At 41.1% G+C, this 26,251-nt stretch overlaps 1 protein-coding gene and 1 pseudogene across 7 annotated transcripts; one reads left to right on the top strand and one right to left on the bottom strand.

The window, feature by feature from the left end:
• Nucleotides 1–524: 524 nt before the first annotated feature.
• LOC102141988 (proteasome subunit beta type-3 pseudogene) lies at nt 525–2,950 on the top strand (annotated as a pseudogene).
• Nucleotides 2,550–22,996, bottom strand: BLOC1S6 (biogenesis of lysosomal organelles complex 1 subunit 6). 7 transcript variants are annotated; one of them, XR_006699295.3, is made up of 7 exons: nt 22,847–22,996; nt 17,769–17,910; nt 11,456–11,543; nt 9,110–9,196; nt 7,807–7,929; nt 7,334–7,381; nt 2,550–2,567 (listed from the first exon to the last, which is right to left on the bottom strand). XR_006699295.3 is itself a non-coding variant. In XM_073995749.1 (6 exons), the coding sequence occupies exons 1-5, from the start codon at nt 22,926–22,928 to the stop codon at nt 7,810–7,812; spliced, it is 519 nt and encodes a 172-aa protein (XP_073851850.1). In that variant the 5' UTR covers nt 22,929–22,996; the 3' UTR covers nt 7,153–7,381; nt 7,807–7,809. The 7 variants fall into 7 exon arrangements, 2 of the variants coding, with proteins under 2 accessions (XP_065403957.1, XP_073851850.1); XR_001491836.4 differs by lacking the exon at nt 2,550–2,567 and adding an exon at nt 4,300–4,832; XR_012414958.1 differs by lacking the exon at nt 2,550–2,567 and adding an exon at nt 4,300–4,832 and having other exon boundaries at nt 7,334–7,929.
• Between the last annotated feature and the right edge of the window lie 3,255 nt (nt 22,997–26,251).

The following is a 26,251-nucleotide window of genomic DNA, read 5'->3' as shown; positions in this document are numbered from 1 at the left end:
CTTGCAAAGAATAAACAGGTGTCCAACAGGCAGACATTATAGGCAGTGAAAACTCCGATGAGCAAAAATAGATGTGCAAAAGGTGGCAAAATAAATAGTCCCCCATGTAGATATGTGACTTCAAGGTACTAAGATATAATATCCAACATTTGAGCTCTTACTATTTTGTTAATAAGGGCTTTTATATAGATATCATGAAACTTTACATCCTTATCAAGCTACAAGCTCTTAGTATCCTAACTTCACGGTTTTAGAAACTTAGGGACACAGAATTTAAGCAATTTGTCTAATGCCCCAAATCAAGCAGGAACATGAATCAAAGCAGTCTGACTTTATTTATTTATTTATGTAGTGACAGAGTCATGTTCTATCACCAGGCTGGAGTGCAGTGGTGGGATCATGGCTCACTGCCTCAACCTCCTGTGTTCAAGTGATCCACCCACCTCAGCCTCCCAAGTAGCTGGGACCACAGGCATGTGCCACCACACCTGTCTAATTTTCTCTTCTTCTTCTTCTTCTTTTTTTTTTTTGGTAGAGATGGGGTTTCACTATGTTGCCCAGGCTGGTCTCAAACTCCTGAGCTCAAGTGATCCTCCTGCTTCAGCTTCCAAAAGTGCTGGGATTATAGGTGTGAGTCATCATGCTCGGTTTCAATCTGACTTGAGTTCATAATCCTAACCACTATATTACTAAGGCAACTACATGCTTTAAAATTTTTAACTTTATAATCAAAGGGAAGGCTAAGAACCTTCAGGTTTATAGACATATTTTTGTTTCTTAGTATTCCCTTGTCTTTTTTTTTTTTTGAGATGGAGTCTCACCGTCACCCGGGCTGGAGTGCAATGGGACGATCTTGGCTCACTGCAACCTCCGCCTCCCAGGTTCAAGCGATTCTCCTGCCTCAGCCTCCCCAGTAGCTGGGATTACAGGCACGCACCACCACGCCTGGCTAATGTTTTGTATCTTTAGTAGAGATGGGGTTTCACCATATTGGCCAGGCTGGTCTCGAACTCCTGACCTTGTGATCCACCCGCTTCGGCCTCCCAAAGTGCTGTGTTTACAGGCATGAGCCACCGCGCCAAGCCTGTAGTCCCTTGTACTGTTTAACTGTCTCCTCTAATGGACTAATAAAAGTCAGACCAAAAATAAGAGCGAAAATCATTCTCAGAGTGATTTTCAGCCCATCCTTATCAGGATTTGAACATTGCAGGCTTCCTAGAGCTCATTAGGAATATATTTATGGTTTAAACCAGGATGAACAGCTACAAACTTTTCCTCCATTTACAATAAAGTGACAGTAGGGGGCGACTTTTTGTTACTTTTAACCAAAAATAGGTGGCTTCTGTTTATTGTTCTTTACATGCCTGCAAGCCTCCCTTATTCAGGGTACATACATGAAGCATAAATTACCTTGACCTTCTACGTTGGTCTAGGCCTGTTGTTTTCTCTTTCTCAATCACCACCCCCATCCCATCCCAAATTTTACCCACCTTCTCTTTGATTGCCCTTCTTTTACATTGTGTTTCTTTGGAATTTTTGCTTTAAGTGCTTTTCAAATTGCAGTCATTAGAACTGTCTCTCTTGATTACTCACTTCATTCTCTTACAGGTTTTGAAAATAAACCTAGTCTCACTCAAATGCTAACCTGAAGACTAAATGACCTCATACATACGAACTGAGCTAAAACAGTAGGAATAAACTTGTAATCCCAGCACTTTGGGAGGCCGAGGCAGGCGGATCACGAGATCAGGAGATCAAGACCACCCTGGCTAACATGGTGAAACCCGTCTCTACTAAAAATACAAAAAATTAGCCGGGCGTGGTGGCGGGCACCTGTAGTTCTAGCTACTACGGAGGCTGAGGCAGGAGAATGGTGTGAACCCGGGAGGTGGAGCTTGTAGTGAGCTGAGATCACGCCACTGCACTTCAGCCTGGGCGACAGAGCAAGACTCCGTGTCGGAAAAAAAAAAAAAAAATAGTAGGAATCAACTAGCAACAGAACAAATCTTAAATATCTGATTAATCTGAACGAACCTATATGGGAACTATCTTCATCAAAATAAATATTTAGAAACGAAGTAACTTTTTAAATATGTGCACAATGAGGCTTGGAGGTTTACTGATCAAGAATCACCGCTTTGTAGGAAATTTTACAGATTCATCATATGAATCTGATGAAATCTGGAGACCCAATCCTGGGAAATACACATACACAAAATTCTGTGGTACAATTATAAGGGTTTGTGTCCCCTCCAAAAGCCATTCACAGAAGTTCCTCCCTCAGGGATCCAAAAACTCCAAGGTTAAAAAAACTAAAAATCTGGATGAAGGGGTCCTAGCATACCACAATCACGTCTATTATGTCCTATAATGGAGGGCCTGTCATGGCCATGAAGGGGAAGAACTGTGTGGCTATCGCCACAGACAGATGCTTCAGGATCCAGGCCCAGATGGTGACCACGGACTTCCAGAAGATGTTGTTCATGGTTGACTGGCCATACACCGGGCTAGCTGGGCTTGCCACAGACGTCCAGACAGTTGCCCAGTGCCTGAAGTTCCAGCTGAACCTGTATGAGTTGAAGAAATGTTGGCAGACCAAACCTTATACTCTCATGAGCATAATGGCCAACCTCTTGTATGAGAAACAGTTTGGCCCCTACTATACTGAGCCAGTCATTTCTGGGTTGGACCCAAAGAGCTTTAAGCCCTTCATTTGCTCTCTCAATCTCATCGGCTGCCCCATGGCAACTGATGACTTTGTGGTCAGTGGCACCTGCGCCAAACAAATGTACAGAATGTGCAAGTCCCTCTGGGAGCCCAGCATGGATCCAGAATACCTGTTTGGAAGCATCTCGGCCAGGCGCAGTGGCTCACCCCTGTAATCCCAGCACTTCCGGAGGCTGAGGCGGGCAGATCACGAGATCAGGAGATCGAGGCCATGGTGAAACCCCATCTCTACTAACAATACAAAAAATCAGCCAGGCGCAGTGGCGGGTGCCTGTAGTCCCAGCTACTTGGGAGGCTGAGGCAGGAGAATGGTGTGAACCCGGGAGGCAGAGCTTACAGTGAGGGATCGCGCCACTGCACTCCAGCCTGGGCGAGAGAGCAAAACTCCCTCTCAAAAAAAAGAAAAAAAAAGCATCTCTCAAGCCATGCTGAATGCGGTTGACCGGGTTGCAGTGTCAGGCGTGGAGTTGTTGTCCACATCATTGAAAAGGACAAAATCACCACTAGGATTGAAGGCCTGAATGGACTAACCCTGTTCCCAGAGCCCACTTTTTTTTTTTTTAATAAAATATCCTTAAAAAAAAAAAAAGTTAAAAAATCTGACCTAAAATATTCTATAAGTTGGAAATTTTCATTTTTTATAAGTCATACCTGCAGGGATCCTTTTGAAGCACTTTCTACCTATCAAACTACTAATAGTAGGTATTATTTTTGTTCTCAAAGAAAAGTGAAAAACTTTATGAAATTGGTTTGACTAGAATCTTTTCACACTATTTTTTTTGCAGGGGTGGGGGATGGAGTCTTGCTCTCGCTCTGTCACCCAGGCTGGAGTGCAGTGGCATGATCTCAGCTCACTGCAACCTCCACCTCCTGGGTTCAAGAGATTCTCCTGCCTCAGCCTCCCAAGTAGCTGGGATTACAAGCACACCACCACACCCTGCTGATTTTTGTATTTTTAGTAGAGACAAGGTTTCACCATGTTGGCCAGGCTGGAGGCTGGTCTCGAGCTCCTGACCTCCAGTGATCCAACTGCCTCCCAAAGTGTTAGGATTACAGGCATGAGCCACTGTGCCCAATCTCTATCCTTTTTTTTTTTTTTTTTTTTTTTTGGATACAGCATCTCACTCTGTCACCCAGGCTGGAGTGCAGTGGCGTGACCTTGGCTCACTGCAACCTCTGCCTCCCATTTCAAGTGATTCTCCTGCCTCAGCCTCCTGAGTAGTAGCTGGGATTACAGGCATGCACCACAACACCCGGCTAATTTTTGTAATTTTTGTAGAGACAGGGTTTTACCATGTTGGCCGCGCTGGTCTTGAACTCCTAGCCTCAAGTGATCTGCCCGCCTTGCCCTTCCAAAGCGCTGAGATTACAGGCATAAGCCACCGCGCCTCCCTTTTTTATCACCTTTCTAAAATAAATTTCATGAGTGGACCCATAATTTTGTGACACAATAGATGGAGAACATTAAGAGAAAGATAACAGGTGAGAAGAGAAGATAGTAGAATGTTTGAAATAATGTACATGAAGGGGAGTATATAGTGCTATGCACAGAAGGATGCTTGCTAAATGATATCAGATAATTCAGAGACTTTTTTTATTAAATGTGTAAAAAGCAGTTCTCATGTTACAAGCTCAAAATCAGACGAATGTATGAGGGTATATAATTGGTATATTTATAAACTGTATCACCCAAAAACTCAATGAGGACACAATCTACATTACATTCAACATTTGCATATTTACATGATATATACTGCAAAGTAAATACAAAATGAACTCCCATCATTTTAGTTCAGAACACAGGTGATATAATTTGAAAACAAAAGCAATTTTTTCAACAAAAAACAGAAGTCTCCCAAGTACCAATTCACTATTTTGTGGAAAAATACAAGACTAATTATGAGTTCCATTCCAGTTTAGTCAGTAAGATACCTTGTTTGTTTGTTTGTTTTGGTTTTAGAAACAGGGTCTCTCTCTGTCATCCGGGCTGAAGTTCAGTGGTGCGATCAGAGTTCACTGCAGCCTTGAACTCCTGGGCTCAAAGAATCTTCCCACCTCAGCCTCCCAAAGCACTGGGATTACAGGTGTGAGCCATCGCACTCAGTCTAGTAAGATATGTTTTTGTTACTGAAATACAGCTAAAGTTTTGGATTTTAATCACCAAAATAACAGTACTTCTGGTTTACAATTGACTTTAAAATAGAGGATACTAATATATATTCATTTTCACTTTTTAAAAAATCTTCAAAACTTAAATACAATTCTGAAAGTATTTGTGCCTTGCCATTTGTTCAATAAATATGATTTGTTTTTAAATACATCACAAAAGTTCAATTAACTAACCAGAATTCTATATCTATAGCCTGTCTACTGGGGTTCAGTCTTAAGTCTGACTATCAAAAGCAGCAGCTCAGAATTTATTTCATAAAATTAATCCCAAGAGTTACTGGGTAGCTTTTAAAGTATCTCATTGCTTATAACACAACTCACTAGATAGATAGTCTATACTAGTGACTCCTGACATCAAAATTATCTGGGGAACTTTTAAAAAAATACATGGGATCCACACCATAACTACACTAAGAATCGAGAATGTCTGTATTTTTTTTTAACATTCCCAGGTGATAATGCCATGCAGCCTAGTGTGGGAAACCCCGACCTACCACTAAGCCTGTGGTTCTCAACTTTTCAGGTGCACTGGAATCACTGAGGGAAACTTTAAACACAAAAAGCAAAGCAAAACACAGAAAAGAGCTGTGCTTCAGTAGATGGAGAGTCATGTGCAGGAATCAGCATTTTAAACAACCACGCAGTTGGTCCCAAATGACTCAGAAACACTGTACCACCTTTGTCAGATATCATATTATAATGAGTACATTCAGCAATTAGGTGACATTGTCCACAAGCCCCAATGAATCCTGCCCTAGGCAGTTTTAGCAAGTGTTTGAGGGCAACACTCAGCCTTTTCAAGTAAAATATATTTATATTCTTAAATATTAGGTCAAAGTCAACTGAATTCTGAGACCATCATTCATTAAAGGAGGCAAATGCTCTTTCCAACAATTTAAACCTTTAAACAAACCAGTTCTTAGCCCTCAACTTAAACCTAATGCTTTCTCCATCATTAGTCTGATATATGTGATCAGAGGTAGTGATTCCATCTTACCAAAAATGTATTGTGGACTATAAAAGATACACATTCATACATCTTCACAGGCTCTGTACAGTCCCTATGTAATGGAGATTGGAGACCACTTGGATATTAAATAATAGTGTGAAACAGTAAACAATACACTCTTGATTTTAAACAATGAAACCTCATAATATTTCCCTCAAACAATAAGTTCTTACATACAATATACAAAAAAAAATTCTAGAAAACACTAAACGTATCATGCTGCCTCTTTTGTGAAGTTATTTACTAGTTTTTCACCATCCCTGTAATTATCTATAAAGTCAGTAGTTGGTGTACATCATTCCACTTCAAGAAATTTTCTGGCTTTTTTTTTTTTTGAGACAGAGTCTTGCCCTGTCACCAAGGCTGGAGTGCAGTGGCGCATCTTGGCTCACTGCAACCTCTGCCTCCCGGGTTCAAGCGATTCTCCTGCCTCAGCCTCCTAAGTAGCTGGAACTACAGGTGCCCGCCACCACACCCAGCCAATTTTTGTATTTCTCGTAGAGACGGTGTTTTACCATGTTGGCCAGGATGGTCTCAATCTTTTGACCTCGTGATCCGCCCACCTTGGCCTCCCAAAGTGCTGGGATCACAGGCGTGAGCCACCACGCCCGGCCTCACTTCAAGAATTTTTTTTTTTTTTTTTTTTGAGACGGAGTCTCACTCTGTCGCCCAGGCTGAAGTACAGTGGCCGGATCTCAGCTCACTGCAAGCTCCGCCTCCCGGGTTTACGCCATTCTCCTGCCTCAGCCTCCTGAGTAGCTGGGACTACAGGCGCCCGCCACCTCGCCCGGCTAGTTTTTTTGTATTTTTTAGTAGAGATGGGGTTTCACCGGGTTAGCCAGGATGGTCTCGATCTCCTGACCTCGTGATCCGCCCGTCTCGGCCTCCCAAAGTGCTGGGATTACAGGCTTGAGCCACTGCGCCCAGCCAAGAATTTTTTACAAGCACAGAAACTATATCTCAGTGTATGATAACTGTTATTATAATACTATATTGTATGATAAATATACAAGCTCATTTGAGTGTGTGATAGCTCCACCACCTCCACCAAGCTTTAGGAATAGATATAATCTACTCTGAACCCAAAAGCTGCAGAAAGCAGTGACAACGACACTAAGAAGCAGGGAGAGTATATGGTTAGTAGAATCTATCAGGCATCTTGCTCACCTGAACTACACCTAAAGTGCTGTTATTTCTCATGCATGCACTTCTCCATTATGTTCTTCACAAAAGCTCATCTCTTCTCCATAAGCCACCATGGCCAGTCCACAAACCAAACTATTTTTAATGTTCAACAGAAAAGAAAGGTAGCAACAAGTTCCTTATTTTTGTTAATTCCTTGTTTCTTATAATAAAGAGTATCACTTCCTCTCACCAAAAAGCTATAGAGCTTCTGATGAAATTCAACTGTTCAAAAGGCTCACTCACCTCTTTTCCAGGGGTAGGTGTGATTAAACAGCTGGCATTTCTTCTTAACTAAGCAATGAAAAGGCAATTACTAAAAAATCAGCATTGTATTACCAGAAAGGCAAGTCATTTCATAAAATAAGAACTGGAGAGTTTTAAATCTGTATTCATCAAGAAGCTAAAAAATTCATACTAATTTTTAACCACTTAGAGTTTTGACTCACAATAATCAAACCATTTTCCGGTTTATAAATAATTCAAGATCAAAATAATAAATTTTAAAATTAAACAAAATTTGAAAAACTTACATATAAATATCAAAAACCAAGCAACATGACGTCTGCTACTTGGAAAAAAGGCATGGAGACACAGTAATACCGGAATAAGGATTTCAACATATGACATAATGGCATAAGGCACTACCTCAACTTCAGTCTACATTAAGTCATCATAACGCAAATATGGGACAGGAGAAGAAAACACACAAACACAACTTTTCACGTCCTTTTGGCTGGTCTGGCAGTTAACTGCTTTTCTCTTTCAAACTCCTTCTCTCGTTGCTGCTCCCTTTCCAACTCTTCTTTTTGCCTCTTCTGCTGCAGTTTAAGGGCTCTTTTCTGTGTTAAAAAAAAAAATTAAAAACCAAGAGAGCAATCCGGGGTTACAGGTATGGTCTAATTTGAAAATAATAGTGCTCTGCTTTGAGGTAATTCATTCACACTAATAAATTTCATCTTGGACATTTAAATTTGGGATAATTTAAGGTCCTTCTGATTCAAAAAAAATTTGTTGCTCTAAGCTGTTATTAAATGAGAACTGTAGTGCATATCCAGAGAATCTAAGCCTATCAACCCAGCTATTAGTAAAAAAGCTCAGTGTGCAGTTCAAAAAAAATGACATTTTTTAGGCTGCATGCGGTGGCTCATGTCTATAATCCTAGAACTTAGGGAGGTCGAGGCCAGGGGAGCTTGAGCTCAGGAGTTTAAGACCAGCCTCAGCAACATAGTGAGACCCTGTCTCTAATATTTCATAAACAATGACATTTTTTAAAAGAAAACAATGTACCATTAATTAATTATGCTATTGTAAATGAGGGTATAAAAGTCAAAATAAGAATACTGGCTGGGCCAGGCGCGGTGGCTCAAGCCTGTGATCCTAGCACTTTGGGAGGCCGAGACGGGCGGATCACGAGGTCAGGAGATCGAGACCATCCTGGCTAACCCGGTGAAACACCGTCTCTACTAAAAAATATGGAACACTGGCAGGGCGAGGGGGCGGGCGCCTGTAGTGCCAGCTACTCGGGAGGCTGAGGCAGGAGAATGGCGTGAACCCGAAGGGCGGAGCTTGCAGTGAGCTGAGATCTGGCCACTGCACTCCAGTTTGGGCAACAGAGCGAGACTCCGTCTCAAAAAAAATAAAAATAAAAGAATACTGGCTGGACACAGTGGCTCACGCCTATAATCCCAGCACTTTGGGAGGCCAAGGCGGGCGTTACCACCTGAGGTCAGGAGTTTGAGAACAGCCTGGCCAACATGATGAAACCACGTCTCTACTAAAAATACAAAAATTAGGTCGGTGTGGTGGCGGGCACCTGTAATCCCAGCTACTTCGGGGGCTGAGGCAGGAGAATCACTTGAACCCAGGAGGCAGAGGTTGCAGTGAGCCGAGATCGCACCATTGCACTCCGGCCTGGGCGGCAAGAGCAAAATTCTGTCTCAAAAAAAAAAAAAAAAAAAAAAAAAACACAACAATTAAACCTCTACTTTTGTAAAGAATGTGAAAGAATTTTCAACTCACTTTTAACTTTGATGTTTTTTCATGAAGCATCAGCATCTCTTTTCTTATATTCACCAACTTGGCATGATAGTGTTTAGCCTCAGCAAACTTAACGTGGAAAAATAAATGAAAAGTCAAGTTAAAATAGACTAAAATATCAAAATGAATAAATAAGTCAATATATAAATGACAGTTCGTGCTTCCTAAATCGGTCAAAATTTTTACAACCTTATCTCAACATTTTAATTCCAAAATAAAGATTTCCTTATATCATTAGTAGGATTTGAAAGACATTTGATTTAGTTGGGATAGACAAAAGTATTACTAAATATAAAATAGACATATTAAGATGGGAATAGACAAGATTTTGCTTTAAAAACCTGTAATTATAAAATTTCAGGTAAGACTGTCTAACAATGCTATCAGTTTCATTGAAGAGAAGTAAAGCATTCTCTCTGCCTTTAAAGAGAGAGACTGAGCCAGAGCACATGAAATAGTTTAAGTGAAGTGTCTGCCCATATGGAAAACCCAAGCTGTGGCCACAGAGCCCTGAACAGAGAAGACTGTGGACAAGTTTAATCCTATTCCTTGGGCTCTTTTAGTCAGATTAAGCAGAATGATCTCTGTGAGGACACTTTCATTCTCGAGGAATTGTAAGTACAGACTTTACAACTCAGCCAACCTGCATAATCTAAAATGAAGTCTTATGTCAGGAGAAGATGGGAGGATAATGCAAGCCTAGAGATGTCACAGAGAAGGAGAAAAGCACCCTATTTTCAGACAAGGTTACAGAAAGAGAAGAAATGAAGGACATGTCAGTAGAGAGATTCACAGCCTTAATGTAGCTGCAAGTAAAGTCACTGTCTGATTATCTCAGAAGTTACAGTCCCTTTTTACATATCCTGGGCCTTCCAGTTTTCAGTTCCCAGATGATAATAAAAACTACTCTTGACTAAGAGAAGAAAAAAGAGGAAGACTCCATCCTGCCCCTTCAGACCAAAGCAACAGTATTACATCTGCTTGGTTAATTCATTCAACATTCATTCATTCAACAAATATTCCTTCTGTTGCAACAGGATCTCAGTGGGGAACACAAAAGTAGGTCAGTGTAGCCTTGCCCACCTCCCTCACAAGAAACCAGGAACTACCGGGCAGATGACTCTGTATTTACTTCCGCAGGCCTCTGTCTAATGCCAGAGAATATGAATTTTGTTTTTAATTGTTATAAATGGAAAACATTAGTAAACCATCTTTGTCCAAAGAAAAGTCCATTTTTTGAGGTATGCATGAATGGCTACAGTCATGCAAACCCAGCTTCTTTTCTTCTTAATAGAGATGGGGTCTTGCTATGTTGGCCGGGTTGGTCCTAAACACCAGGCCTCAAGCCACCCTCCTACTTCAGCCTCCCAAAGTGCTGGGATTACAGTCATAAGTCACCATGCCCTGCCCACAAACGAAACTATTTTTAATGTTCATCAGAAAATAAAGGTAGCAACAAGTTCCCTTTTTGTTAATTCCTTGTTTCTTATAATAAAGAGTATCACTTCCTCTCATCAAAAAGCTATAGAACTTCTGATGAAATTTAACTGTTCAACTATTTATATTGAAAGCTATAATTGATCGTTCTCAAAGTGGCCACTTCAGCCTATGGCATTAATTTATTATAGCATTATGAATATGCCATATAATTAAATAAAATGCTAATTTAAGAAACCATGTAATTGGTAAAGAGAAATACACTTTCTTTAAAGAAAAAAAAATGGTACCCCAAAGGTTCTTTACTTCCAGTTAGTTTTGTTTTTTGTTTTTTTTTTTGAAACAGGGTCTCCCTTTGTCACCCAGGCTGGAGTACAGTGGCACAATCACAGCTCACTTGTGGCCTCGACCTCCTAGGCTCAAGCAATCCTTCTACCTCAGCTCCTGGAATAGCTGAGACTACAGGCATTTGCCACCATACCAGGCTATTTTTTTAAATTACTTTTTGTAGAGATGAGTTCTCACTATGTTGCCCAGGCTGGTCTTGAACTGCTGGGCTCAAGCAATCCTCCAGCCTCAGCCTCCCAAAGTGCTGGGATTACAGGCATGAGCCGTTGTGCCCAGTCTCAGTCCTCTTTTCTAAGTCTTCAATTATGAGCAGGTCTATTCCAAATGCACAAATAAGTTCAACTTCTACAAATTACTACAATTTCTAAATTACTACAACTACTAAATTTCGTAGTTGAATTACTACAAATTCAACATTTGAAAGATAACAATTCAACACAATAGAAGTTCAATCAAGGTTTCTTGTTAAAAAGACAAATTCTAAACTTAAAATCTAGCTATTGCTAAGATGTCATTAAGTTACATCAACTAAATCATACTTACCAAAGCATTAATATCCAACATAGAATGACATTCTTTAAATTTTGAAATCTCTTGTTCCAGTGTGTCTAACAATACAACTTGGTTCTGTCTGAAACAAAAACACACAGCCAAGACAAACTCTACATATTTAAAATACTGGCCCATTAAAAGGAATCATATTCATCTTGGTTAATCGTAACAGAAATTAAGTAGGAAACGTATTAACTCTCCAAGGTTTATTTAATATAGAATAGGATTTTTCAAAATAATATTCTAAAGCCACATTCTGATAACTTTTTGTGTCTTTTATTCTTGCTTCAATTTCTAATAACTAAAATAATCCAATCATTTAAAAGTATTTTATTACCTGTTACTTTTAACAACTCTCTGTATTATTCCAAAAAAGAAGTTTTTTGTAGTATTTTGCCCAAGAAATTCAATGTTTTGTATATCTTAAAATTGCAACATTCCCATAAAGGAAATGAGGAACAATGGTTTTCAGATTAGAGTTGAGAAAGATGCAGTATCAAGGGATAGTAAGTCAAAAAGGATAATTAAGCAGCAAGATGAAAAAAGCATAGGACTGGAAATCATAGCTTTCCCCAGCCAACAGCCAGTTATGTGATCTCAGAAATTCAGTTTATTTCTCTGGCCTAAATCTCCTCTTTTACAAAGTGAGAAGGTCAGACCAGATAATTTCTAATGTTTCTCTTTAAAATTAGGATTCAAAACTCATTGAGGAAGAGAAGCCAACTTCCTTGATATTTCTTTCCACATCAATCAATGTTAGGATCACAGGAATAAGTGACATTAAAAGGGTCACCTACCTGAATATTTTAAAGAATGCTACAAAGAAAAATATGATGTGATTTGCTTGTAAAACTGTGCTATCTAGAGAATAATGATAAAAAAAGAAATAGCAACGAAGAGGCTGACGGCAATTACAACATCTCTACTATCCAGCACTGAGTCTGGCATAAATTTGTCTCTTGGCCAGACACAATGGTTCATGCCTATAATCCCAGCATTTTGGGAGGCCAAGGAAGGAGGATTGCTTGAAGCCAGGAATTTGAGACCAGCACGGACAACAAAGCGAGACCCTCTACAAAAACTAAAAAAAAAAAAAAAAAAAATTAGCTGGGTGTGGTGGCACACACCTGTGGTCCGAGCTACTTGGGAGGCTGAGGCAGAAGGATTGCTTGAACCCAGGAGTTAGAAGCTGCAGTGAGTTATAATCACACCACTGTACTACAGCCCATGTGACAGAGTGAGACCCCATCTCTACAAATATAAATAAATAAATAAATAAATAAATAAATAAATAAATAACGTTGTCCCTCCAGCTTGGACTAGAGATCACAGAAAGTGAAATACAGAATGGATGAGAGGAAAACCCAGCAAGTCAACCATCCGAGATAAGCAGAACAGCAAAAATAGGCTGTTAGAACTAGAAAACAATAGAAGGGGGAAAACAAAAAAATCAATGAAACGAAAAGATCGTTCTTTAAAAGATCAATAAAATTGATAAACCTCTAGTGAGACAATCGAGAAAAAAAAAGACCCAAAGTATTAGTATTATTCATGAAAGAGCAATAATCACCACTGATCCCAAGACATTAAAAGGATAATAAATGAATACTTTCAACAATTCGGTGCTCATAAACGTGATAATGTGGATGGAATGGACTAATTCTTTGAAAGATACAAACTACCAAAACTTATACAAGGAGAAACAGAAAGTTTATATAGGCCTATATTTATCAGACAAATTCAATCAGTAAGTAATAACCTTCCAAAAAAGACAGTGCCAGGACCAAATGGCTTCACTGGTAATTTTTACCAAACATTTAAGGAAGAAATGATACCAATTCCCCACAGTCTCTTCCAGAAAATACATCAGCCCTCCTTTATCTGCAGTTTTGCTTTCTTCAGTTTGAAGAGGGGTCTCACAATTCCTATTCAACATCATACATTAAGTCCAAACTAATACAGTAAGACGAGAAAAAGAAATAAAAGATATACAAACTGAGAAGAAAGAAATAATACTGTCTTTGTTCCCAGATGATTTCCTAGTGGGAATTCCCAAAGATTCAACAAGAAACCTCCTGAAACTAATATGCAAGTATAGTAAGATTTCAGGATACAAGGTTAATATACAGAAGTCAATTTCTTTCCTGTGTACCAGCAATTAATTTGAAATTTAAAAACAATACCTTTACAGTAGTTCTGCATCCCCAGTGAAATACTGTGGTACAAATATAACAAAATATGTACAGGATCTAAATGTAAAAATTATAAAACTCTAACAAAAAATATCAAAGAAAATCTAAATAATAGAGAGACATTCCAAGTACATAGATTAAAAGACTCAACTGTTGTTGTTCAGATAGGGTCTGACTCTGTCATCCAGGCTGGACTGCAGTGGCATGATCATCACTCACGGCAGCCTAGAACTCCTGGTTCAAGGGATCCTCTGCCTCAGCCTCCCAAGTAGCTATCACTACAGGTGTACACCACCATGCCAGGTTGACTTTTTAAATATTTTTGTAGAGACAGGGTCTCATTACATTACCCAGGCTGGTCTCCAACTCCTGGCCTCAAGAGATCCTTCTGCCCCAGGCTCCCAAAGTGCTTGGATTACCAGTGTCAACCACCACGCCCAGCCCATCAATATTTTTTAAGATGTAAATTCTTCTCAACTTAATCTAAGGATTCAATGCAATGCCAATCAAAATCCCAGCAAGTTATTGTATAGATATCAACAAACTGTTTGAAAGTTCATATGGAAAGGCAAAGACATAGAAAAGCCAATACAATATTGAAGAACAAAACTGGAAGACTCACAGTACCCAATTTCAATACTTACTATAAAGCTACAGAAATCTGGGCAGGCACAGTGACTCACTCCTGTAATCCCAGCACTTTGGGAGCCCAAGGCAGGTGATCACCTGAGGTCAGGAGTTCAAGATCAGCCTGGCCAACACGGTGAAACCCCATCTCTACGAAAAATACAAAAATTAGCCCAGTGTGGTGGCACACACCTGTCACTCCAGCTACTTGGGAGGCTGAGGTGCAAGAATCAACCTCCCAGAGGCAGAGGTTGCAGTGAGCTGAGATCGTGCTACTGCATTTCAGCCCAGGCAACAGAGTGAGACCCTGTCTCAAAAAAAAAAAAAAAAAAAAACAATAACAACAAAAAGCTACAGAAATCAAGACAGCATGGTACTGGCAAAAGAACAAACATATTGATCAATGGAACAGAACAGAAAACCTTTAAATAAATCTACACAGAAACAATCAACTTCTCTTTGACAAAGTTGCAAAGGCAATGCAGTGGAGAAAGGATAGTCTTTTCAACAAATAGTGGCTGGGTACAGTGGCTCATAGTTGTAATCCCAGCACTTTGGGAGGCCAAGGCAGGAGGATCACTTGAGCCTAGGAATTCAAGACCAGCCAGGGCAACATGGTGAAACCTTGTCTCTACAAAAAATACAAAAATTGGCCAGGTGTGGTGTTGTGCGCCTGTAGTCCCAGCTACTTGGGAGGCTGAGATGGGAGGATCACTGAGCCAGGAAATCAAGGCTGCAGTGAGCTGAGGCTGTGCCACTGCACTCCAGCCTGGGCAACACAGTGAGACCCTGTCTCAAACAACAACAACAACAAATGGTGCTGAAGCAACTGGCTATCCATGCGCAAAGAAATGAATCTATTAATAAACACAGACCTTACAGCCTCCATAAAAACTCAAAATAGGCTGGGCGCGGAGGTTCACGCCTGCAATCCCAACACTTTGGGAGGCCGAGGCGGGCGGATCACCTGAGGTCCGAGACCAGCCTGACCAACATGGAGAAATCCCATCTCCACTAAAACTACAAAAAGTAGACAGGCGTGGTGGCGCACGCCTGTAATCCCAGCAGCTCAGGAGGCTGAGGCAGGAGAATCGCTTGAACCCAGGATGTGCATGTTGCGGTGAGATGAGATCGCGCTATTGTACTACAGCCTGGGCAACAAGAGCGAAACTCCGTCTCAAAACAAAAAAAAAAAAACTAACTCAAAATAAATCACAGGTCTAAATGTAAAATGCAAAACTAGAACTTCTAGAAGAAAACACAGGAGAAAATCTAGGTGACCTTGGTTTGGTGATGAGTTTTTAGATACAATACCAAAAGCACAATTCATAAAAGAAAAAACTGATTTAATTTTTTCTTATTTATTAAATAAATTTATTAAAGTTAAAAACTCCTGCTCTGCCAAAGACACTGTAAAGAGAGTAATAAGACAAACCACAGTCTCAGAGAAAATATTTGCAAAACTCATAAAGGACTCATATCAAAAATATACAAAGAACTCTTAAAACTCAACGATAAGAAAAATAATCCAATTTTAAAATAAGCAAAAGATCTGAACAGACATCTGTTATCTAACAAAGAATTTGTCTGATCTTTGTCCCAGGTTTCTGGCACAGAGCTTCTAAAATTCTTGGAATTTTCCAAGTGACAGAAGTGTCTTTGTTATCCATGAGCTCCCTGGATCACACGTGAGTTTACACTAATAAAGTGACTCATGATGGGCCCCTAGAGCTTCGAGATGGGAGACTAATGAAAAATAACAAAGAACATCTAAATAATAGAGACATTCCAAGTACACAGATTAAAAGACTGAATTTCTGTTGTGAAGATACGGTCTCACTCCGTCACCCAGGCTAGGGAGCAGTGGCGTGACCACAGTTCACTGCAGGCTCGAACGCCAAGCTGCTGAACACACTGATGTGCTGGCAGCAGGGGTTTCCTCTCACTGGGAGAGGAAACAGAAGTTTTGTGTTCAGGAACCTCCCAGGCAGTACCCTGTGTATCTCTTCATTGGCTAGTCCTGATGTGTACCCTTTATAATAAAACTGTAATTTTAAGTATAGTGCTTTCCTGACCCGTAAGTCTGGCCACTCTCAAAGAAGGTTCCAGAGAATGTGGCTGGGCACAGTGGCTCACACCTGTAATCCTAGCACTTTGGGAGGCCAAGGTGGGCAGATCAGTTGAGGTCGGGAGTTCAAAACCAGCCTGGCCAACATGGTGAAACCCGTCTCTACTAAAAATACAAAAAAAAATAGCTGGGTGCGATGGTGTGCCACTTGTAATCCCATCTACTTGGGAGGCTGAGGCAAGAGAATCTCTTGAACCCAGGAGGCGGAGGTTGCAGTGAGCCGAGATCCTTTCATATGCATTTAGCACCTTAACACCAAGGATTATAACATTACTTATAATTATAAAATTAGCACAGTTATTATTCCTCTCCTTTTGCCCTAATAAAGGCCTCTTAAGTAAGTTTTCAAAGGGTAGGTCTCAGAGCAGCAGCAGTTCGTGGCCAGTGTAAACATGACCACCACAGAAAGAAATGACAGGCCAGCCTGGGCTATCCAGAGAGGCTCTGACCCAGGAGGAGGCAGAAGCTGAGTCTGTTGTCTGTGGATGGGAGCTGATAAAGCCTGAGTATATGTTTTTGTATACTGATCCCACTCTATGGGTTCTGTTCTATCTTATCCGTTTTCTTAACATAACCTCCAATCTTTTTTTTTTCTTTTTTTTTTTTGTGAGACGGAGTCTCGCTCTGTTGCCCAGGCTGGAGTACAGTGGCATGATCTCGGCTCACTGCAAGCTCCCCATCGCGGGTTCACAACATTCTCTGCCTCAGCCTCCCGAGCAGCTAGGACTAGAGGCGCCCGTCAACACGCCCAGCTAATTTTTTGTATTTTTAGTAGAGACAGAGTCTCACTGTGTTAGCCAGGATGGTCTCAATCTCCTTACTTCGTGATCCACCCGCCTTGATCTCCCAAAGTGCTGGGATTACAGACATGAGCCACCACGCCCTGCCCCATCTTTACTTACTAGTAAAGTTATCTACTGGGAATGAAACAGATCATCTCAGGAAAGATACTTACAGATCTCTGGCAACTCATTTGAACTAGCAACTGAAAACAAGTGTGACTTTTATGGAGGCAGTTTTTCAACTCTACTCGGAAACAGGTATATATCCACCTGAACAATCCCCAACGGGTAATACTTTAATAAAATAATGATAAAACACCAAACCTAATCACAGAGGCTAGGTAAGATTTAGGAGGACTTCTTAGAAGAGATCAAACACCCTAGGAGTATTCATTTCACTTTTTACATTTAGACTACGTACTCCTCTATTCCCATCTGCTATCAATAAAGATATAGACATACTCAATTATAATTCCATGTTAAAAAATATTATGTCTTAACACAGTATACAAGTATACAAATTATGACTATGCCACAGAGGAAATTAGTGTATATCTGGTTTTTTATTAGCTTACGTGAGTTCCTGGAGGGCTTGTTTTGATCTCTGCAGATCTGGCAAATAATGAGAAAGCAATCCTTCTGCCAGTTGCTCCACAGCTTTGTCTTCTACAGTCAAGTCCTCTATTAACCCTTCATCTGGAGAAGTGTCACTTAAACCTGTCCCCAGCAAAAATCAAATTTAGGAACCTTTTATTTATTTTATTTATTTATTTATTTATTTATTTATTTTTTAGGCTAGTCAACTGAAGCAGTGGGATTAGAGAAGGAACAAAGAAATCTGTAACTGGTTGTGATCAATTAGTTGTAAACACCACTGCACTCTGACCAGTCGGAACCTTTCAAATTGACACAGATAATAAAAGGAGGCTGGGGAGTAGCAGGTAGAAAGGAAGCCCACAAATGGGGTTGAGAGCACACACACACACACTCCCAACCACAGGTATCCTTCTTTTCTTTTTAAACTTTTATCTCTGAGCTTCCTCTAAAAAATGAGTTATGAATGCTCAAAAAATGTTTTTAAGTTACTACTATAAGGTAAAGCCTATGATAAATGAACATTTACACAAAATTCTGTATCTTTATATATTTTTCAGGGCAGAGGACTTATAGTTGTCACAGGATTATCAAAGGAGTCTGAAGGCCAGGAGCAGTGGCTCACACCTGTAATCCTAGCACTTTGGGAGGCCAAGGGAGGAGAATTGCTTGAGCCCAGAATGGCTGGGCATGGTGGCACACACCGGTGGTCCCAGCTATTCAGGAGGCTGAGGTGGAAGGGTAACTTGAGCCCAGAAGTTCATAGCTACAGCGAGCTATGATCATACCACTGCACTCCAGCCTGGGCAACAGAGTGAGACCCTGTCTCAAAAAAATAAATAAATATAAAAATAAAAATAAAATAAAGGAGACTGAGGCCAAAACGTGGGTAACAGTCACTGAACTAAAGCATTCTTGCTTTCAAAAGCATGAAAAAATTATATAAACAGAAATGCAATGCCTAAAAAAGTATGTTTTCAATTCTGTGGAAACAAAACTATAGGTCAACATTGATTTTGCATATAGTTTGATGTGTTATTTACATGTAAAAGGGGGGTTGTTGTGTTATTTGTTAGGGAGGAAAAGAGGGATTTTCTAAGAATTTCTTCTCTCTTAAGATTCAGCACCTTAATTTACCCTAGAAAATAGTGTATCATCATAGTCTTGTGTATAAATCTAGACCTGATGCTGGGATCAGTGCCTCATCACTTTCCTTTGAATAATAAAAGTGTAAGCATTGTGCCAGGTATTCAAAAACATCTAAGATGAATAACTATCAATCACCATTCCTACCAAGAAAAATACAATTTCTAAATAGGGTTTAATGGTTTGTAAGATGGAATCACTGATTTATAATCAGAGGAAAAAAAGTAAGATAGTCACTTTACTAAAATTATACACTAAAATTATGATTAATATTAAACTCTGAAACATCTTTCTTCAATTATAGTCTAGTAACCATCAGTAACATCAAATTAGATCACTCTACAGAATACAGTTATCACGACACATTACTTGTGACACATTTCTAAGTATAATTTGTACCACAGATTAAAATTTTGGCAAAACTGAGAAAAACCGGCTCGGCACAGTGGCTCACGCCTGTAATCCCAGCACTTTGGGAGGCTGAGGTGGGCGGATCACTTGAGGTCAGGAGTTTGAGACCAGCCTGGCCAACATGGTGAAACTCCATCTCTACTAAAAATACAAAAATTTCCCGGGCATACTGTTGTATGCCTGTAATCTCAGCTACTCGAGAGGCTAAGGCACAAGAATTGCTTGAACCTGGGAGGCAGAGGCTGCAGTGTGCCAAGATCATGCCACTACACTCCAGCCTGCGTGACAGAGCAAGACTCTGCCTCAAAAAAAAAAAAAAAAAAAAGATTGAGGAAAACAACATGCTATCATATTCAAAGTAAACTTTTTGAAAATCAAAATAAAATTATGTAATTTTTATTTTAACCCTAAGAAACACATGAACAAACATTGGACTTCTCAAAGTTGCAAGGCAACGTTCAAATAGGTAAGAGCTAACTAGAAACTGAAGCACTCCACATATAAAATAAAAATACAAAAACCAACAAAAGAAAAAAATCTATATATATACATATATATATAGAGAGAGAGAGAGAAAAGTGAAGCACTTAGGGATATTAATGTACCAACTGTATAGGAAGTGAATAAATTATATCCACCAATTATGCCATTGCTTAAGGCTTGATGACAATAACAATGCAATCAGCAACTTTAAGTATTAATAAATATAGAAAACAATTTTCAGGCCGGGCGCGGTGGCTCACGCTTGTAATCCCAGCACTTTGGGAGGCCGAGGCAGGTGGATCACCTGAGGTCGAGAGTTCAAGACCAGCCTGACCAACATGGAGAAACCCCGTCTCTACTAAAAATACAAAATTAGCCGGGGTGGTGGCACATGCCTGTAATCCCAGCTACTCGGGAGGCTGAGGCAGGAGAATCGCTTGAACCTGGGAGGCGGAGGTTGCGGTGAGCCGAGATCGCGCCACTGCACTCCAGCTTGGGCAAAAAGAGTGAAACTCTGTCTCAAAAAAAAAAAAAAAAAAGAAAACAATTTTCTTAATGTTTTATGAAAGGAACACCCCAAAAAAGGACATTTCAACTTTAAGGAGTAACAACTAATTCACTTCACTTAAAATATATTCATACATTTTAACTCACAAACCCTCCTCCCACACCAATGTTCTAGTTAATGAGTCTCAGTTACTCATGTTTTTTGTTTGTTTGTTTTGTTTTCCTCTCTTTTACCCTCTGCTTCTAATGGTTAAGAAGCTACTCATGTTTTTATATACATTTAATTACTAAGTTCAAGGTGCTTTATTGTGGGAGAGTAAAGAAGAAGAAAGGGAGAGTCCTTACTCTATTCACACAAGAAAGGTTTGCTGAACATCTATATTATGTACCAGGTTGTGAGGCTACAACAATAAATAAGGCAAGTCCCCTTCCCTGGAAGGGCACAATACAACGAATCACAGAAATGAGAAGTGCCATTAGAGAAACAGAAAATGTTATGAAAATTCAGGGGAGAGCGACTTTCATTAGGGAAGTCTAAGAAAAATTCTAAAGGAAGTGTGGACATTGAGCTAAAGCTCAAAGAATGGATGGAGTTTTCATTTCTCTTTGTCTATTTGAGTGTTACTCACTGTAAAAACTTAAAACACTACAGACGGAGGCACAAACTGAAAAGTAAAAATACTCCTTCTTACTCCAGCAGGAGCTACTCTGGAGTTTCTCACAGAGCCTTCCAGAAATTGTCTTTGCATGCCTATGCATATATTGTTTTTTATCACAAACAAAATATTACTCATACCATTCTGCAACTTTTAAAACATGTATCGTATGTATCTTTCCATACCAACATATAGGGATCTACTACATTCTTTTTAACAGAACAGAATTCTACCATAGTTTGTTTAACCAGTCCCCCATAGATGGATTATTTAGGTTATTTTCACTTTTTGCTATTTCAAACAATGCTGCAGTGAGCTTCCCTGTTTATCTGTATATTTGTGTCACTTTCCGTAGTATAAATTCTTAGAAGTAGACTGTTGGGACAAAGAGTTTATGCATTTTTTAAATAGACATTGCCAAACTGCCCTCCTAAGAAACTGGCACCAATTTGCACTCCCACCAACAATCTGTGAGGACTGTTTCCAAATGGGGAAGAAATCTGTGGCAGGAGTGGAATGGATGCAATATGGGTAAAGAAGGCAGCATGAGGAAAGGCTGGAATACAATACAGGCTTCTTCTGGAGACGCATGGAGCATATGCAGCATAGCAATAGCGAGCTTATTTAAGACCATGTGGAAGGTCAGTAAGGGCCTCTAACTGCCAAGTTAACGGTTTGGAGCTTTGTTAATAAGTAGTGAGGAGCTATTTAAGGTTTCTGAGTACAGGAATGACATGACTGAAGCTTTATCTTGGGACAGTGATGTGATAGCAGTGGGACAGATGCGTTGAAAGAGTAAGACTGGAGGTGAACTAGCCTTTCAACGGCTGTTTTAAGGGTGAAATTACAAGGAGATGGAATTGTATAGGAGAATCCCTTAGAGGTGGAAGGAGAGAAAGGAAAAAGTCCAGAGCATTTTCAAAGTTTCAAGTCAGAGTAACCTACCACCATTAACAGGATGAGACACGTTTTCATTTATGTACATGCCTTACTGTGAGATTAGTGCAAAACAGCCACGTCAAAGTATCCAGCTAGCAGATGGAGAAGCACACAAGAGTAAAAAGAGGCCCAAGTTTCAAATACATACAAGGAAGTCACATTTATAGAAGCGACTTATGAAAGTGTGAAGAGATCTTTGAGGAAAAGCATGAACAGGAAAGTGCTGAGAGCACTATTTGGGGGTAACCCCTATATTTCTGAAACAGGAGGTAAAACAAAAAGCATTTACAAAGCCCTGCAGCCTTTCTCATCTAGGGCCTCATCTGAATCAGAGAACACAGAAAATGCTCTGAGTGACCATTTTCTCACTTCTCCCAAGGATGGTACATAAATAGTACCATTTTGGGTGCACAGCAAGTTAATTCATTCCATTCAATGGATGCCTTAGGGCATTAGAGCTTAAATCCCTCCTGGAACTCGGTCGAGAAGACTGCTGCAGGAATAGGGATGAAGCGATTATCACCAAGCTGACCACGCATTTCATGAGTGGTCAATATTATAGGATACGTCACCTCTCTGAATTATAAGCTGATCATCTTTCTGGTAAATCCATCCCCCACCACTGCCGTATGAAAAATAACTAATGACGTATCGGAGTCAGAAACTCAGAATGGCTTCACCATCATCCGCCTCCAATTGCAGCCCAATACAAAGCTTGCCCTCGGGACTTCAGTTCTGCCCATTGCGCTGGGTAGAGGGGCCAGCGCGGTTCCCCATTTCTGCACTAGGGGCAGAGCCCGGCGGCCGTAGCTGCCAAAAGCCGCCTACTCCCTCACGGTTTCTCCGGAGTCCTACCCATTCCGGTCCCGGCCCCTCACACCCAGCCCGGGCCGCGCTTCCTACCCGACAGTACGTACCAGGGGTCGGCTCCCCGGCCTCCAGGCAGTAGGGTGGCCGTGTCAGGGCCCCGTCCGGAGACGACGGCCCAGGGACACTCATGTCCCTCCAGCTGGGAACAGAGAGAAGGGGCAAACGTGTGGCCCGTCAGAAGCAAGGAGGCACCTAACGACTCCAGTGTCTGGCCGGACAGAAGAGATTGTCGCACCCGGAAGTGACGGAAGCTAAAAACTGCAGGCTTCGGTCACGCGCTCGAGAGTTGGCTCTGCCCCATGGCGTTGTGGGGACCCCGCGCTGATGTCGTCGTCTGGCCCCGGACGCAGTGTCAACGGACTCAGCAGTGCAGGGCTCGAGGCCCTGCGACCCGATTGGTGGGAGCTGAGGGAGGACGGTGGCGGGTTTGGGCTGCTCACCGGGTGGGTCACGAAGACCGGAAGAGCGTTGTCTTTGTTGGACGCGGGCGAGCAGTCAGGCTTTGTTCACTGAAGCTAGGGAGAAAACAGGACTTTCAGCCTTCACGCGGGACAGCTTTTTAGTGTTATCTCCCTGTTTAGGGAAAAACTTAAGAACAGGGAGTGCGCGCTTTCCCTGCGGTTTGGACCATTAAAAAATTCGATGCCTAGGTCTCTGCGAGCCTCAGCCTTGCTAACTACGGTTTTGCCACTATTCCGGTCTCCCCTTGTTAAGTGTAGATGAAAGATTTAAGCCCTCCGTTGCAGCAGCTACTGAACAAATTCGACCAAATTATCAGAAACTGCACTTGCTGAGATCCTGTGGAATGATCTCATGAATTCTGTTGGAAAACACTTAGAAAAGGGCATATAGACAGCTTTGGACCAAAGAAAACGATTTAGCTCTGCCACCTCTAGCTTATACCCTCTCATCTCAACTGTAATGGTGGCCTCCTGATGTTGCTCCCCAACTATGCCTGTTCAGTTTTCTCAGCTGCAACCAAAGCTTACTTCAAAAAAATAAGAATTTGCAAGCCTCAGAAACGTGCACTGGCTCCCCATTGCCCTTATCAGTGCATTCACACCCTTTCCTCTTTGGGCCTCTTTTCCTCTTAGTATTAGCTCCTCCTTATTACCCATGGTAGGCAGAATAATAGCCCCTCAAAGATGTCCACAGCCTAAACACCAGAAGCTGTGATTGTGTTAGCTTGCATAGCAAATGGGAATTAAGGTTGTTAATTACCTGGTGTTGAAATAGATTATCCTGGAATCGCTTTAACCAGGGAGGCAGAGGTTGCAATGAGCTCCACTGCACTCCAGCCTGGGCAACAGGGCGAGACTCCATCTCAAAAAAAAAAACACATTATCCTGGATTATTCCAGTGGGCCAATTGTAATCATAAGGGCCTCCAAAACTGCAAAAGAGAGTCAAGAATGACCAATAACTATGAAGAATGATTAGAGAGATACAACATTGTTGGCTTTGAATATAGAGGAAGGGAGCCTCCAGCGTTGTGGGTGACCTCCGGAAGCTGGAACTGATAAGGAAACATTCCCCCGAAGCCTCTCTAATGCTCTGATGACACCTTGATTTTATCCTCATGCGATCAGTGTTGGACTTCTGACCAACAGAACTGTGAAATAATCTGTGTCTTAAGTTTGTGATAACTTGTTTTAACACCAATAACAATACTACCCTTCAAGACATTCTTTATTCCATCTGAGCATTCTCCTAAAATTATACCCTTTCATGTCTGCAGTGCTCTTGCTTGTGCTTCAACATGAAATATTCTATTATTTTGTAAACCAAAAATAAAATTCTAAACCCCACAACTGACTGATGGACCCCCTTTCCCCCACCTCTTGGCCAAGGGCATTCCAAAGTAAACCTGAAAATCTAGTTTTTCCATCATCTAGATGGAAGTGGGGATTGGGGGTTAGTCGGGGGGATGGGTCGGACATGCCTCATTACACCCCCCTCCCTTTGGAATTCAGGCTCAGCTGAACAGCATTCACATGAAAACAGATCTTAAGACTGCCAGAACAGACTTTTTCTAGCTTTTCTAGACTTTTATTTTTGACACCAAGCCAGCCTGACTCTAGTATAGCATCACAACAGATAGCAGGCCCTGAAAGAAATTGAATTATTTAACCCCAGAATATATTTCTTTGACATATTTTAAAATGGCCCTGCAAAGCTGTATCTTGTGGTGGGAAACCTACAGTCTGTAGAAAAAGCCCTGTTCCTTTCCAGGTGTTTTCCCTTACCCAGGAGAGAATTAACCAAGTCTGGCACCTTTTTAAGTCTGATAAGAGCTCTACCTGAGGCTTCATCTGCATGATAAAACCTTGATCTCTGCTGGGCTCGGTAGCTCACGCCTGTAATCCCAGCACTTTGGGAGACCAAGGCGAGTGGATCACCTGAGGTCAGGAGTTTGAGACCAGCCTGACCAACATGGTGACTGAAACCCTGTCTCTGCTAAAAATACAAAAAAAAAAAAAAAGAAGCCGGGCATGGTGGCGGGTGCCTGTAATCCCAGCTTCTTGGGAAGCTGAGGCAGGAGAATCACTTGAACGTGGGAGGCAGAGGTTCCAGTGAGCCAAGATCACACCATTGCACTCCAGCCTGGGCAACAAGTGTGAAACTCTGTCTCAAAAGAAAAAAAACCACCTTGGTCTCCACAAACCCTTATCTTAACCCAGACATTCTGCAGACTCCAGGTCTTTAGATAATAACGTAAGTCTTTTTTGTTTATTTCCTAATGTAAAGTCTCCCTATGTTGCCCAGGCTGCTCTGGAACTCTTGGCCTCAGGCAGTCCTCTCACCTCAGCCTCCCAAAGCACTGGGATTACAGGCGTGAGCCACCACACCAGCCTGATAATCTTTCAATTGACTGTGACCCTGGAGTCTCTGCTTCCAGGTGTCCCGCCTTTCAAGACCAAGCCAATGTACATCTTATGTGTTTTGATGAATGTCTTAGGTCTTCCTAAAGTATATAAAACTACACTGTAGTCTTGTCAGAGGCATTTGAACCAGAGCAACTCCATCTTGAATAGGGGCTGGGTAAAATGAGGCTGAGATCTACTGGGCTGCATCCCCAGGAGGTTAGGCATTTTTAGTCACATTATAAGATAGGAGATCGGCACAAGATACAGGTCACAAAGACCTTGCAGTAAAGAAGCCAGCCAAATCCCACCAAAACCAAGATGGTGCCAAAAGTGACCTCTGGTCATCCTCACTGCTCATTATTTGCTAATTATAATGCATTAGCATGCTAAAAGACACACCCACCAGCACCATGACAGTTTACAAATGCCATGGCAACATCAGGAAGTTACCCTATATGGTCTAAAAAGGAGAAGAATCCTCAGTTCCAGAAATTGCCCACCCCTTTTCTGGAAAACTCGTGAATAATCCACCCCTTATTTAGCATATAATCAGGAAATAACTATAAGTGTAATCAGTGAGCAGCCT

The sequence above is a fragment of the Macaca fascicularis genome, chromosome 7 (genome assembly GCF_037993035.2).
Source record: "Macaca fascicularis isolate 582-1 chromosome 7, T2T-MFA8v1.1".
Lineage (NCBI taxonomy): Eukaryota > Metazoa > Chordata > Mammalia > Primates > Cercopithecidae > Macaca > Macaca fascicularis.
The sequence above is the reverse complement of the archived record's forward strand: the minus strand, read 5'-3'. Positions and strand labels throughout refer to the sequence as shown.

Coding starts and splice junctions, on each gene's coding strand:
- BLOC1S6 (XM_065547885.1), bottom strand. CDS start 22,928: ATGAGTGTCCCTGGGCCGTCGTCTCCGGACGGGGCCCTGACACGGCCA. Junction 11,544..17,768: donor CAAGCCCTCCAGGAACTCAC/GTAAGCTAATAA, acceptor TTTTTGTTTCAG/ACAGAACCAAGTTGTATTGT. Junction 7,930..9,109: donor AAAAAACATCAAAGTTAAAA/GTGAGTTGAAAA, acceptor TTTTTAACACAG/AAAAGAGCCCTTAAACTGCA.